The sequence below is a fragment of the Symphalangus syndactylus genome, chromosome 10, assembly GCF_028878055.3.
Source record: "Symphalangus syndactylus isolate Jambi chromosome 10, NHGRI_mSymSyn1-v2.1_pri, whole genome shotgun sequence".
Taxonomy (NCBI): domain Eukaryota; kingdom Metazoa; phylum Chordata; class Mammalia; order Primates; family Hylobatidae; genus Symphalangus; species Symphalangus syndactylus.
Window position 1 is genome coordinate 75,295,233 of NC_072432.2, and position 16,263 is coordinate 75,311,495.

The 16,263-nt window shown below is 31.5% G+C and overlaps 1 protein-coding gene across 3 annotated transcripts in view; it reads left to right on the plus strand.

Moving 5' to 3' along the window:
* Nucleotides 1-16,263, plus strand: part of TECRL (trans-2,3-enoyl-CoA reductase like) — a 145,996-nt gene that overhangs the window by 29,295 nt on the left and 100,438 nt on the right. For all 3 annotated transcript variants that reach the window (XM_055297469.1, XM_055297468.2, XM_055297470.2), the window contains exon 2: nt 8,411-8,462. In XM_055297469.1, coding sequence (XP_055153444.1) covers nt 8,411-8,462 — 52 coding nt within the window. The remainder of the gene's footprint in view (nt 1-8,410; nt 8,463-16,263) is intronic.

Genomic DNA, 16,263 nt, shown 5'->3' on the forward strand with positions numbered 1-16,263 from the left:
ACAATAGTAAAATTTATATGGAACCACAAAAGACCCTGTATAGACAAAGCAATATTGAGCAAAAAGAACAAAGCTGGAGGCATCATACTTCCTGACTTAAAATATACTTCAAAGCTATAGTAACCAAAACAGCATTGCATTGATACAAGAATAGACATAGACCTATGGAACAGAGAACCCAGATATAAATCCTTGCATTTATAGTCAACTGATTGTCTTCAAAGATGCCAACAATATACATTGAAGAAAAGACAAGTTCTTTAATACATAGTGCTAAAAATACTGGATATCTATATGCAGAAGAATGTAATTAGACCCCATCTTTTATCAAACACTAAAACTCAACTGAAAATTCATTGGAAACTTAAATGCTAAGACCCCAAACCATAAACTACTAAAAGAAAACATAGGAGAAATGATTCAGGACATTAGGTGAAAAATTCATAACTAAGACCTCAAAAGTATAGGTAGCAAAAACAAAAATACACAAATGGGAACATAATTAAAATAATAAACTTCTGCATAACAAAGGATATAACAGAGTGAAGAGGCAAAAGAGTGGAAGAAAATATTTGCACACTATTCCTCTGATGAGGGACTAATATTCAGAACTAAATAAGGAACTAAAATACCTCAATTCCCAGAAGCATAAAAACAAGCAAACAAATGATTCCATGGAAAATTGGGCAAAGAATCTGAGTAGACATTTCTCTAAAGAAGACATACAAATGGCCAACAGATATATAACAAAGTGGTCAACATCACTAACATCAGGGAAATACAAATCAAAGCTACAATTAGATATTATCTTACCCTGATATGAATGGATATTATGGAAAGACAAAGACAAAACAAATGCTAGTGAGGATGAAGATCAAAGGAAATTCTTATACATTATCGATGGAAATGAAATTAGTACAGACATTGTGGAAAACAGTAGGAAGTGCCTCAGAAAACAAAAATAAAATTTTTATAAATTCCAGACTTCCACCCTGGGTATTTATCCAATGGAAAACAAATCAGTATATCAAAGGGATACCTGCATCCTCATGATTATTGCAACACTATTCACAATAACCAAGCTATAGAATCAACTATTATTTGCAGCAACATAGATGGAACTAGAGGTCATTATATTAACTGAAAAATGCCAGGCATTGAAAGACAAATATTGCATGTTCTCATTCATGCGTGGGGGTTTAAAAAGAAGTTTAACATTTTAAAAAGTTTATCTCATGAAGATACGGAGTATAAAATTTACCACAGGCCGGGAACAACAGTGAAGGAATGAAGGGGGGTTAGTTAATGGGTAGAAACATACAGTTAGATAACAGAAGTAGCTTCTACTGTTTGATAGCATAGTAGGGTGACTATAATTAACAATTAACATACACTGTATATTTCAAAATAGCTAGAAGAGAGGATTTGAAATGCTTCCAACACAAATAAATGGTAAGTGTTTAAGGTGATGGATATTCTAAATACTGTTTTGATCATATCACATTTTATGTACATATCAATATAGCACACACACCCCATAAATATGTATAATTATTAGATATCAATAAAAATTGTCTTAAAATATGACTACATGGTGGGTTGTCACCTCTGCATTGTGCAAGGGTCAAGTGTGTGTGTGTATGTGTGTATGTGTGTGTGTGTGTGTGTGCATAAATAAAAGACCAGTAATGTTTTAGGCTGTACTTCTAAATAAAATTTACACATAAGTTCCTAGAAATAAAAATTTTCACATGAAAGAGCATTATTAGGATAAAAACTTTCTTTGGTAAATACTTTAACAAAATCAATTTATATGTTAATTTTTACATTATTTTTCAATAGAAAAGGCATAATTGATATTAACCAAATTGTTATTGCAATATAAAAAGAAACATTTTGTATGATACAAAACCAGGATATGTGTGTATGCATGCACATATATGTATATACATATAGTTTTACTTAACAAAGAACTAATTTTAAATGATTGAGTTTATAAATAAATAAAACTGATACACTATAAAACATTTCAATTTCTTAGATAAATAAAATTCAGTTAAATTTAAAAGGCGAAAGATTTATATGATCTGAAGAGAAACCATAGTATAATTCAGTTAAATTTAAACATTTAAACCTTGTTAAAACTCATATTTCTTGAGATTCACTGTGTGCTGTCAATTTTATTCATAGTGAAAATTCTTCCTATTCTACAAAACACTGAACACATTTTGATTGTATAAAAATTATTTTCTATAGATTACCTACTTATCTGAGCAATCTGAATGTTACTTATTAGTAAAATAACATCTGCTTACTGAGAAAATCCTTGTCCATTCTGAATAAAATATGCAAATTTACATTCTATTTGCTAATCTACTACATTCTTTATCTTTGTTTGTTTGTTTGTTTGAGACAGGGTTTCCCTCTGTCACCCAGGCTCCAGCATAGCTGGGACTACAGACACACCCCTCATGCCCTGCTAATTTTTTTTTTGTTTTGGAGAGATGGGATTTCTGCCTTGTTGCCCAGGCTTGTCTTGAAGCCCTGAGCTCAAGTGATCCTTCTGCCTTGGTTTCCAAAAGTGTTTATTCTACAAGCCTGAGCCACCAAGTCTGGCCTAAAATCTTCTAATGGAAATTCTCAGAGCTATTTTTTCCATTTTCCTGAATTAATCAAGCTTAACATGTGATTCTTTTGGCAATTTTCTTCCTTCTGTCTTCAAAAATAGCACTGTTTACTTAGGAAACCTGCATTTGGCATTTTGTATTTCTCTGTGTATCTGTGTCTGCATTTTCACACCACTATATCTAATTATTTATATCAGTTTATCTTTTACTTTGGTTTTATTTCTGTACTTTTACTTTTAGACAAGTTCTTTGTTTTAATAAAGTTTAGTGACAAATTTAGGTTTTTATACTACAAAAACCCCATCAAATGAATGTCAAGTGATTGCTTTTTTTTCTTACAATTTAATTTTTATTGCTCTAATCAGGATGAGCAGTATTTTGGAGACATCTGTCCATCTTAAGAATTTACTTTGGCAAATTCTTAAGATGGACAGATGTCTCCAATAACAGGCTCTGAAATTGTGGAAATAATCAATAGATTACCAACCAAAAAAAGTCCAGGGCCAGATGGATTCACAGCCGAATTCTACCAGAGGTACACGTAGGAGCTGGTACCATTCCTTCTGAAACTATTCCAATCAATAGAAAAAGAGGGAATCCTCCCTAAATCATTTTATGAGGCCAGCATCATCCTGATACCAAAGCCTGGCAGAGACACAAACATAAAAGAGAATTTTAGACTAATATCCTTGATGAACATTGATGCAAAAATCCTCAATAAAATACAGGCAAACAGAATCCAGCAGCACATCAAAAAGCTTATCCACCATGATCAAGTGGGCTTCATCCCTAGGAGGCAAGGCTGGTTCAACATACGCAAATCAATCAATGTAATCCAGCATATAAACAGAACCAAAGACAAAAACCACATGATTATCTCAATAGATGCAGAAAAGGCCTTTGACAAAATTCAACAGCCCTTCATGCTAAAAACTCTCAATAAATTAGGTATTGATGGGACATATCTCAAAATAATAAGAGCTATCTATGACAAACCCACAGCCAATATCATACTGAATGGGCAAAAACTGGAAGCTTTCCCTTTGAAAACTGGCCCAAGACAGAGATGCCCTCTCTCACCACTCCTATTCAACATAGTGTTGGAAGTTCTGGCCAGGGCAATCAGACAGGAGAAGGAAATAAAGGGTATTCACTTAGGAAAAGAGGAAGTCAAATTGTCCCTGTTTGCAGATGACATGATTGTATATCTAGAAAACCCCATCGTCTCAGCCCAAAATCTCCTTAAGCTGATAAGCAACTTCAGCAAAGTCTCAGGATACAAAATCAATGTGCAAAAATCATAAGCATTCTTATACACCAATAACAGACAGACAGCCAAATTATGAGTGAACTCCCATTCACAATTGCTTCAAAGAGAATAAAATACCTAGGAATCCAACTTAAAAGGGATGTGAAAGACCTCTTCAAGGAGAACTACAAATCACTGCTCAATGAAATAAAAGAGGATACAAACAAATGGAAGAACATTCCATTCCCCTTGGTAGGAAGAATCAATATCGTGAAAATGGCCATACAGCCCAAGGTAATTTATAGATTCAATGCCATCCCCATCAAGCTACCAATGACTTTCTTCACAGAATTGGAAAAAACTACTTTAAAGTTCATATGGAAACAAAAAAGAGCCCGCATCACCAAGTCAATCCTAAGCCAAAGGAACAAAGCCAGAGGCATCACGCTACCTGACTTCGAACTGTACTACAAGGCTACAGTAACCAAAACAGCATGGTACTGGTACCAAAACAGAGATATAGATCAATGGAACAGAACAGAGCCCTCAGAAATAATGCTGCATATCTACAACCATCTGATCTTTGGCAAACCTGACAAAAACAAGCAATGGGGAAAGGATTCCCTATTTAATAAATGGTGCTGGGAAAACTGGCTAGCCCTATGTAGAAAGCTGAAACTGGATTCCTTCCTTACACCTTATACAAAAATTAATTCAAGATGGATTAAAGACTTACATGTTAGACCTAAAACCATAAAAACCCTAGAAGAAAACCTAGGCAATACCATTCAGGAGATAGGCATGGGCTAGAACTTCATGTCTAAAACCCCAAAAGCAATAGCAACAAAAGCCAAAATTGACAAATGGGATCTAATTAAACTCAAGAGCTTCTGCACAGCAAAGAAACTACCATCAGAGTGAACAGGCAACCTACAAAATGGGAGAAAATGTTCACAACCTACTCATCTGACAAAGGGCTAATATCCAGAATCTACAATGAACTCAAACAAATTTACAAGACAAAAGCAAACAACCCCATCAAAAAGTGGGTGAAGGACATGAACAGACACTTCTCAAAAGAAGACATTTATGCAGCCAAAAAACACATGAAAAAATGCTCATCATCACTGGCCATCAGAGAAATGCAAATCAAAACCACAGTGAGATACCATCTCACACCAGTTAAAATTGCCATCATTAAAAAGTCAGGAAACAACAGGTGCTGGAAAGGATGTGGAGAAATAGGAATACTTTTACAGTGTTGGTGGGACTGTAAACTAGTTCAACCATTGTGGAAGACAGTGTGGCAATTCCTCAGGGATCTAGAACTAGAAATACCATTTGACCCAGCCATCCCATTACTGGGTATATACCCAAAGGATTATAAATTATGCTGCTATAAAGACACATGCACACGTATGTTTATTGTGGCACTATTCACAATAGCAAAGACTTGGAACCAACCCAAATGTCCAACAATGATAGATTGGATTAAGAAAATGTGGCACATATACACCATGGAATACTATGCAGCCATAAAAAATGATGAGTTCATGTCCTTTGTAGGGACATGGATGAAACTGGAAACCGTCATTCTCAGCAAACTATCGCAATGATAAAAAACCAAATACCACATGTTCTCACTCATAGGTGGGAATTGAACAATGAGAACACATGGACACGGGAAGGGGAACATCACACTCTGGGGACTGTTGTGGGGTGGGTGGAGTGGGGAGGAATAGCATTAGGAGATATACCTAATGCTAAATGACGAGTTAATGGGTGCAGCACACCAACATGGCACATGTATACATCTGTAACAAACCTGCACATTGTGCACATGTACCCTAAAACTTAAAGTATAATAATAATAAATTTAAAAAAAAGAATTTACTGTGAAAATGGCTACAATACGGTTTTAAAAAGAAGCAATATTACAAAAAAACGTTTCTGTGAAAAACTGTAGTAAATGCATATTGGGCAAATTCAAACAAATTCCAGATTAAATGCTTGAATGAAAAAGCTTTTTTGTTTTCATCAACTTAAATGTAGGGTAAAGTAATAATAACTCAAATTTTAACTATAATCAGTTAAAATTTAGAAGTAAATTTTTGGCTTAACTAACATCATTTGCCTTGCCTACTCACTATTTTAAGATTCATTTTCTTTTAAGAGGAAGAAACATTAATGAAGGGAATATTAAGGTTTCAAATGTAGGGTTTCAAGTAACTCCCATCTGTATAATTATGGAAATGAATAAATTATCACGATGATCGTTTATCCTTTTTAAGATGTTGTAAAACTGACTAAAAAGTGGAAGTTATGATAACTAAACTCCCTGATGAAGCCACTGAGACATCAATTTAGTCATCAGAAGCTCTTATATGCTCAGTTAATTATCATATTTTCCTCTCTTCGTGCTTTCAGTACAACTAAAGGACTGAAAAGAACAGAGCAAGCACAATCCTGGGGCTAATTGAATATGTGTGTGAATCATTTAGGAGTTAACTTCTTTCTGATTTATTTTGTCCAAAATTACTGCAGAAAGGGCAGTTCTCAAGGATTTATTCGACATCAGCACTTTTCTAACACGTGAAAGTCAAATGAAAATTTTTAAAAATGTTAAGAGCTCATAATACATCCCTATTCCACATGAAGGTTTCTTTCAAGAAAACAATGTTAGTCTTGAAAATAAGGAAATTCAAAGAAAAATGCATATATCAAATTAGAAGGTTGCCTGTTGCATTATTCTGATGTGGAGAATAGCATACAGCTTTTGCATATCAGATTAAGAAACCTTGATCTTACTCTGTTTTTACGTGTTTGTACTCACAGCTTTATTTTTGACTTCTACAAAAGTTAATTAAAGCTATTATAGGCTCTGTGGTGTACTACATGATAAAACAAAAGTAACACTAGGTCATTATCCTCAGCTCTCTATAGATTAAACAACCAATGCATAATAGAAGATAATGTGCCCTCATAAAGTGCTAGAGGAACACGTATCAAACTCAAATTGAGGGATTATTGATTATGAAAATTATTTTTTGTTTAAAATTACATGGCCCTTGATACTACTAATGGACAAATATTTGTTACTCTAGGGAATATCACGTGGCCTTTACTCCACTCTTTCAGAGAAAGCAACATATAAAGGTGCTGAATAAATAAGAAACATTGAGATTAAACAATGGACACTGTTAAAACAATATTTTAAAAATTAAATTTAAATATTAAAGGTTAATAACCAAAATTAAAATATATGCACAAGTGTATAAATATATGTTACTCTCTCTATAAACTGTTTTTAAGTTTTTTTCTAACATCTTTCAGAGAAGAGCAATGCCATGAAATATTTATAATTTTATATACACAATGTTTTAGGATCATTTTTCTATTAACAGCATAACACAAATTAGAATTCTTATTACTTTTTAGGGCTTAAATCTTATAACTGTCTTATTTAGTAAATCATATACACACAGGAAATCATAAAAAAATTCTGAACAGTATACTGAATGCTTAGTCACAATCCTGTTAAGTAGGAGGTGAAATATGTTAAAATAAATGTATTTGTTGTTATACTTTCAGTGTATAATAAAACATCAAATGTAATGTAACAATGTTAAGAACTACATGGTTCTTATGGACTATCATGCACCAACATTTTATGCATTTTTTATTTAACCCTTTCAAAACAGCTCTAAGGGGATTTTAGTGTAGCATAATTAAATCATGTAGACATATGATTATAATAAATTTCACTAGTATCATATGCTTATTCAGGGAAAGGAAATATATTTTCTTGAATTATCTTAAAAATTTCTTTTGAGACAAATTCAGAAAGTCAAAAAAGCATCATGATGGCTTGAAGTGTTTGTATGGAACTTTAGTACTCAATAATTTTTAAATTTAGATGAATAAAAAATATTTTATTCATTTTTTAATTTATAGAGTTTTAGTAATTTAGTACCAAAGATTTTGTCAAATTACTATGTACCTAAGGAATCCAAAAAATATATCTCACGTGCATTTTAATAGACCTTTAGTACTTTTATTTGGGGATTTAAATAATGTTAGTAGGGGGCTTAAGGTGACTTTTGTCTTATAATATTCTGAGGTAAACATTTCTCTCATTTGTCCATATAAATTAACTTCACATCCTTGTGCTATACATTCTTTTACATTCCTGTGTATTAAAGCATATTTTTAATTAATAGTTTTATGAGATGTGGAAAAATACATTGACTATTTTGGACAAAGAAAATTCAAAAATATATCTTGGGGACACGAATTGGATTGAATCAATGTAATAAAGCTATTACTGTTGTATACAAACAAAATTTTAAAAAAATTATATTGTTACTGATTGCAACATTTCAAGTTTGTCTAAATAGTAATCACTAAAAAGATAAATGAAGCAAAAATTCTTATTGTGTAAGAATTATATGATATATTTAAATTTTTTTTCTTAAATGGATAGAAAACAAATTAACAGTTTTTAAAAATAACTCTATTTTCTTTTCCTTTTCAGGTGACACAATCATCTACTATTCATGATGTTAAGCAAAAGTTTCACAAAACATGTAAGTTTTATATATTATTTAGAATTTACATCATAAAGTTTTATTTTCAAATAGGTTTCAATTTTTCTATAAGTGCAATATACGATAGAGTGTATGAAAACCATAGTTTTACAAGGAACTCAAAAACAATAGTTTGCTTACTATTTCTTTGGCACAAATATTCTAGCATTTAACTCTAATTGATCCTTTAATCTCCAGCATTTCCAATTTTTCTTCACAGAGTTGTTTTAATTTATATTTAAACTTGATTTTATTTTAACAGGAAACTTTCTATATGTTAAATACATTAATTGATGCAAGTATTTATTTATATTTAAGCAAAATATTAGGCAAATGTTTGCTTCATGTATTTATACTGGCCAAGTATCATTCACATAGAAATCCTTCACACTGTTCATCTAAATTATAGTGTTTAATTTTATTAATAGACCTAAAATTAATAGGTAAATTAAATTTACCTCTTCAACTAATCTTTTATTATTTACTTAAAAATATTTATATTTGATGTATTTCAATTATATTTTTATTTGTATACCTTCTTGATAAAGTTTACTCCAAATGTTAAACATAAAAATGTCTATAATTACTGGCAAATTTTGTTTTTACAAACTTTATTTTTGGAGCAGTTTTTGTTTCATAGAAAAAAATTAAGTAGAAAGTACAGAAATTTCCCATATAACAATGTCCCCATACATGCTTGGCCTCCCGCATTATAAATATCCCTCAACAGACTGGCACATTTGTTGAAATCAGTGAGTCCATTGGCAGACCATAGTAACCAAAATTCTATCGTTTAAAGTTCTGAAACTGATCCAATAGTCCCATAGACAGTTATTTTTGTATAAACAACGAAATTAACCCTTCTGTTCTTAAAGCTTTATACTTTTATTTTATCTGAGTTCTTTCCTCAGGAAAGGGTCCCTTAGCCCTCTCAAAAAGTATCAAAGAACTAAAACTCACCAGATTACCACATCCAGACAAGGAGATGCTGGACCCCTCATTCATCATAACTGTGTCCTTTCCCCTCCACAGTTCCTGTTTTCTTACACAGTTACATTTCCTCCCTGTTATGTAAACCCCTGGTTTTAGTCAGTCAGGGAGACAGATTTGAGACAGCTCCTATCTCCTCGACTGCAGCACCCAATTAAAGCCTTCTTCTTTGGCAACACTTGTAGTCTCAGTTACTGGCTTTCTGTGCTACCAGCACCCAGACCTAGATTGAATCCCTGGAATTTTGCTAATGGTTCACTGTTGATGTTGTATATTCTATGAGTCTTGGTAGGGAACATTTTTAATATTTTAGATTTAGTTGAGCAATGTTTATGTTGTGAAAATAATCATGAAACTCATAATTTAATGCCTTAAATTAATTATATTTCACAGTAAATAAGTAGAACTCTTATATTACTTTATTTTAGGACAAACAGAATAACTACTGAGTACTTTCTGTACATATGGCATTATGACAAACATAAAGACTAATTCAGTAAAGGTAGAAAATGTGCCATAAATTGTCAAAAAGTAGTCTTATGTGGAAGACAATATAATCATCTAAAGAATATAGAAATAAATTGCAAATAGTGAATGTACCTAAAATTTATAAACATTTGAGTACAATCTATTTAAAATTTGTGATGAAACAGAAAGCCTACACAGGAAGGAATATAATTGCTTGAAATATGCTTACTTTGTTTAAAATTTTTGAGGAAGGTGACATTTTTATTTCGCTATAAAGTCATATAGGAATTGGTTATGCTGAAAAGTGCCAGAAAAGCATTATAGTAAGGGACAAAGAACAAAACCAAAAAGATATATATCTACTATATACTGTATATATATATATAGTATATATATAGTGTGTATATATAGTATATATATAGTATACATATAGTGGATTAAGTTTCTAACTATTGCATTATAGTTGTTAGCTATAGTTTTATAACAGTATTTTCTAATATATTGAACTTTTTATCAAACTCATTTTTATCTAATCACATAATCTATATGAGCCATGTTACTCTATCTCTATAAGTATTTTTGGTGTATTTCTACTTAAAATAAATTTGTTTTAATAGTTATTTCTATCTTAGCATAAAACATGGATCTCATTAAGCTAGTAATTGAATTGCCACCTTTGTAATGACTTAGACCAATTCTATCTAATAAAGTGGCTCCAGAAAGTTTAGATTACAGTAGTAAGTAGGAAGACATTGGAAAATGACTTTTTAATATAAAGTAGAAAAGGGTAACAAGATGATTGTGTGTAAAACAATAATAAAGTCATTTCTATTGTTGGAAAATGAGTAAATGAATCAAAGTCGAATTTATGTGTAAAAGAATGTGCAGTCACCCTGACAAAAAAGTATTATTTTTATAATAATTTATGTCAACTAATAGACATAACAATTACTTGAAATCTTAAACTTTTAAAGGAACGCGTTTTGTGTTGATGTGATTTAGAGCCTGCTTCTAATAATTAGGAAACTGAAGTCAAGCAGCTTACAAAAAATCCTGGAAATGTCCTGTTGCAAAAGTAGATAGCTGACAATATGACAATAGTCTAGTTTCAATAGCTATATCAGGACAATAATTATTGATAGCTATTATTTTATTTTCCTTTGTAAGTACTAATCTTTAACAGCTTTACTTAAATTGTGACTTTTTTCACTTTTTCAAAATTATCTTTATTTTGATATTATTTAAATCATCTAAAATATAAAAATAATATTTCAGCATTTTCCCATATATCATAGTGCATTTCAAAATTTTATTGATCTTTAGGTTTTACAAATTGAAGACACAGAAAAACACTTTTTGCTGCATTGCATTATACAAAGTATTTAAAAGAATGTATTTGCCAATTTTTGAAAGACATTGAAAAATCTTGCTAATCCTGAAAAATCTTTAAACACATGGACATCAGTAAAAATAACTTCTCTCTCAATGGCCTTAGGATCTTATCTTTTTAGCATATTTTAAAACTAGATAACATTGAATACTTATTAAAGTACATAAATATATACCAAAGAGATTACTCATATACCTACAAAGCCACATTTGTCAGGTTTTAAAAAACTTTACTTTTTGACACCAAATTAATTTTTATGACATTTCTGACATTGTTTGTTTTCAGGCCCTGAAGTGGGAATTTAATCTTGGGAAGAAAAAAAAATATCTTATCAGAAGACATTATTTCCTGAAGGCAGAATTCTTGTTATATGTCTTTTATCTCTATCTTTTGTTCTCGTTTTGATCAATCTTGATATTTTGTCTTCCTACGATTTCTCAGACTTATCAGCTTTACATTTTTCTTTGTTTTATTTTAGAACTTTTTTTATGTTCTAAAAAAATATGTCTTCTATACAATGACAATCTTAATGTTCTCCCAAGGTTTATAATTTTTAAGTTCTGCTTTGTTATAAGAATAATCTCTTAGGTTACCCTAGTAATGCCACAGCAATCAGACCGGTGAAGAAACAGAAAGAGAGAAAACCACTATTCATGAGTTAGCTGCTAAGGCAAGGAGACAGGAATGTTTTTCATGAAAAATAGAAGCATATAAAACTACAAATTGGATCTATGCATACACATACAAACAAATAATTTCACCCATTTCTTATGCTTTTCTCATTTAATGCAGCAAAAATGCATGAAATGTCCCCAGCTGCAAATCCTCAACTGATCTTTCTTTTTCTTGATCTATTTTTTTCTTAACACTGTAATTATTGTTCTTGTCTGCATCTTCAAGTCTCTTCTAGAGAGCTTAAGAAATTTTCATGCTAATGTCTCTTTATATCATGCTCTATCAAGTTCATCTGCTCACAAGTATTCCATACAGGAATTGTACAGTATTTTAAAAACCTAGCTGAAAAATAAAGAATTATTAGTCCCAGTGACACTCTGACTAAAACTGTGTAAATATTTTTTAACATTTTTAAGAGATTTTTAAAACTTCTCTGTGTCTTTATTATTTATTCTAGCAGAGTAATACCACTCTATTTCTATTGTTACCCAGGTCAACAAATAACCTACTTTTCTCTTGGGATAAAATATGATTTTATTAGAACATGTTTGAAAACAAAATCATAACAAATTTCATTTAAAGAAATAATTGATGGTTATTAGCTACTTATAAATTGGGCAGTATCTTATCTAGATAAGACGTAAGTAGAAAAGAGCTTCAATAAGCGTGACAGAACAGTTGATTTTATAAAGCGGCTACCTGGAGCAGGAATGAGAAAAATGTTTCTGCCTCCAAAGAAAAGTGAAAAATTCCAATAGTCTAGGTTTCCACAGAAAAGTAGATGAATGTGATATTTTGCGTTAATAAAATAAAAAATATATTTATGTAAATACTTTGAAAAATTGATAAAGCGAAGGTATATTTAATATGTTCCATAGGAACTGCAGCACGAATTATTGTAAGCCAGGAAATCTCTAACAGAGATTCGGAAATAGCACTGTATGAACATGTATAAAGGTAGCATTTTGCATAAAAACAGTTTGTAAAATTATTTCTAATTATTATTTAATTGTTTATTATCATAATTATTTGGTTTTGATTAAATGTAATTAATTATAATTGTGATTGTTTTACAATTTAGTTATAATTATAATTTAGTTAATTATAATGACAAGGTAATTGTATTTTATTATTGAATTGTATTTATAATTTACAATGTAAATTACAATATAATTAATATAAAAGTAATTATGTATTATTATTACTGGGTTTGTTGTTAAAAGTGATTTGTTTTCACAAGATAAGATGTCCTAAATGGAGCTCCAAATAGCGTGTACAGTTTCTACAGCTATCCATCAGTTATAATGGATGACCACTTCTGTGATTATTCAATGTGGGTAAACACTATAATTACAATTAAAATCACAGGTTTGAAGTTGGGTGAAAAAAATAGTGTGCGAAAACATTGAATGAGGTTCAATCTTCATGCAGTAGCAAATCATGCCCTTTATTAAATATTTTCAAAATTATATCAGAACATATTTTCAAAGCTTATGTCAAAGCTCATACAAAATGTACAGTATGAACTATGTGATATTTTAGTTTAGATTAGCATATTACTAAGCACATGATTAATAGTTTTCTTTCTGGATAATTCATCATAAATATTGTGGATCCTTACTTGAGATAAAACTTTTATTACATGTTTTGGCAATTTTTTTTCTTTTTTTTTATTATTCTTATTATACTTTAAGTTTTAGGGTACATGTGCACAATGTGCAGGTTTGTTACATATGCATCCATGTGCCATATTGGTGTGCTGCACCCATTAACTCGTCATTTAGCATTAGGTATATCTCCCAATGCTGTCCCTCCCCCCTCCCCCCACCCCACAACAGTCCCCTGAGTGTGATGTTCCCCTTCCCATGTCCATGTGTTCTCATTGTTCAATTCCCACCTATGAGTGAGAACATGCGGTGTTTGGTTTTTTATCATTGCGATAGTTTGCTGAGAATGATGGTTTCCAGTTTCATCCATGTCCCTACAAAGGACATGAACTCATCATTTTTTATGGCTGCATAGTATTCCATGGTGTATATGTGCCACATTTTCTTAATCCAGTCTATCGTTGTTGGACATTCGGGTTGGTTCCAACTCTTTGCTATTGTGAATAGTGCCGCAATAAACATACATGTGCATGTGTCTTTATAGCAGCATGATTTATAATCCTTTGGGTATATACCCAGTAATGGGATGGCTGGGTCAAATGGTATTTCTAGTTCTAGATCCCTGAGGAATCGCCACACTGACTTCCACAATGGTTGAACTAGTTTACAGTCCCACCAACAGTGTAAAAGTGTTCCTATTTCTCCACATCCTCTGCAGCACCTGTTGTTTCCTGACTTTTTAATGATCACCATTATAACTGGTGTGAGATGGTATCTCACTGTGGTTTGATTTGCATTTCTCTGATGGCCAGTGATGATGAGCATTTTTTCATGTGTTTTTTGGCTGCATAAATGTCTTCTTTTGAGAAGTGTTTGTTCATGTCCTTTGCCCACTTTTTGATGGGGTTGTTTGTTTTTTTCTTGTACATTTGTTTGAGTTCATTGTAGATTCTGGATATTAGCCCTTTGTTGGCAATTTTTAAGTAGTAAATACTTTTTAGGATTTCTAGATCACATTTCTTTCTATATTACCAAAATTGTTTAGGATGACTAAAGATTAAATAGAGAGAAACTTCAGAAATAACACCCTTATTAAATTAGGATAATATTACATGGAATTTTTCTACTCACTGATTTTGTGTGGACTAGTAACATATTAGTCAAATTGATAAAAAATATTTGCATTTAAGATAACTAGAGATAATAATGAAAAGGTAAAGATATGAAAAAAACTTCCTGCTTGTGAAATTTATCTTGTTATTGCTTTTCTTTCTTTTCTCAAATCTAAATGTCTCTGAGAAATTATTAGCCTCCCGTGCTTTTCAAATATTATCCCTCAGAAACATAACTCTCTTAGCTTTCACTGGCATTCTTCGCCTGGTGAAATCTATTTTTTTTTTTTTTTGGAAAATCTATTTGTAAACCTACAAAGTTTATCTCCAAAAGATTGTCTCCTCATACTTAACATCCATATTTCTTCTTCAAATGAATTTCTATTTGTTAAATTTCTTATTTTCTACCAGTGTTATAGCATCGTTATTTCTTGTTTTTTTGACCATTTGAACTACCTTTAAAACATTTTTCTTTAAGTTTAAATTGTCTCTTATGCAAAGTATTCCTATACCTTTCTCCATGTTTTTTCACATCTTTTTTATACCAGTAAGAATCATCTTTCTCTGTTTAAAAACCTCCACTTAATTATCAAGATATATATGCCTTTGTGCTACGAAAATTTTCCTTACTCCTTCAATCTATACTCTCATTTTTTCTATATAATATAAAAATTATAGTTAATCACAAAGTGTAGCACTAGTTGTCAAATACAATGTCTTATAATATCACTACATGTCCTACTCTATTTTGCATTAACATTTATAATACTACTAATAAAAACAATTAACTTTTTTCAAAATTGATTCTGTGCCACGGACCTAAAATATTTCTATTGTAGCATAGTTTTAAAATAATTGTGACAGTACTATGATCATTTAGGTACAATTATAATTTTTATGTTTCAGATAAAAATCTTTAAAGAAATATTATATAACTTGCCCCAGGTCAGCCGGGTGCGGTGGCTCACGCTTGTAAGATCGAGACCACGGTGAAACCCCGTCTCTACTAAAAATACAAAAAAATTAGCCGGGCGTGGTGGCGGGCGCCTGTAGTCCCAGCTACTCGGAGAGGCTGAGGCAGGAGAATGGCGTGAACCCGGGAGGCGGAGCTTGCAGTGAGCCGAGATTGCGCCACTGCACTCCAGCCTGGGTGACAGAGCGAGACTCCGTCTCAAAATAAATAAATAAATAAATAAATAAATAAATAAATAAAAAACTTGCCCCGGGTCACCCAACTAATAAGTGACAAAGATGGAATTAAACTCAGGCAGCATGACTCTGTACCCTGTACTGTGACCACTAACCTCCATTCTCTCTATTTTCCTGAAAACATCTCGTCAATTTCTTCAGGCAGAAGTCCCAGTAGTACCCAGTTATTTTACTTGAGAAAGGTTATTTATTAATCCTTATCTTCAAATAGAAAACTACAAAGTTTGTTTTAGAAATTATGTAATGAATAATAACACAGTAAATCTGAGCATAGTTCACAATTGGTTACAATAACTGAAATCCCTGTCTAAGGTCATATGGCAGTGTAAAAAAAACTACTAAATTATTAA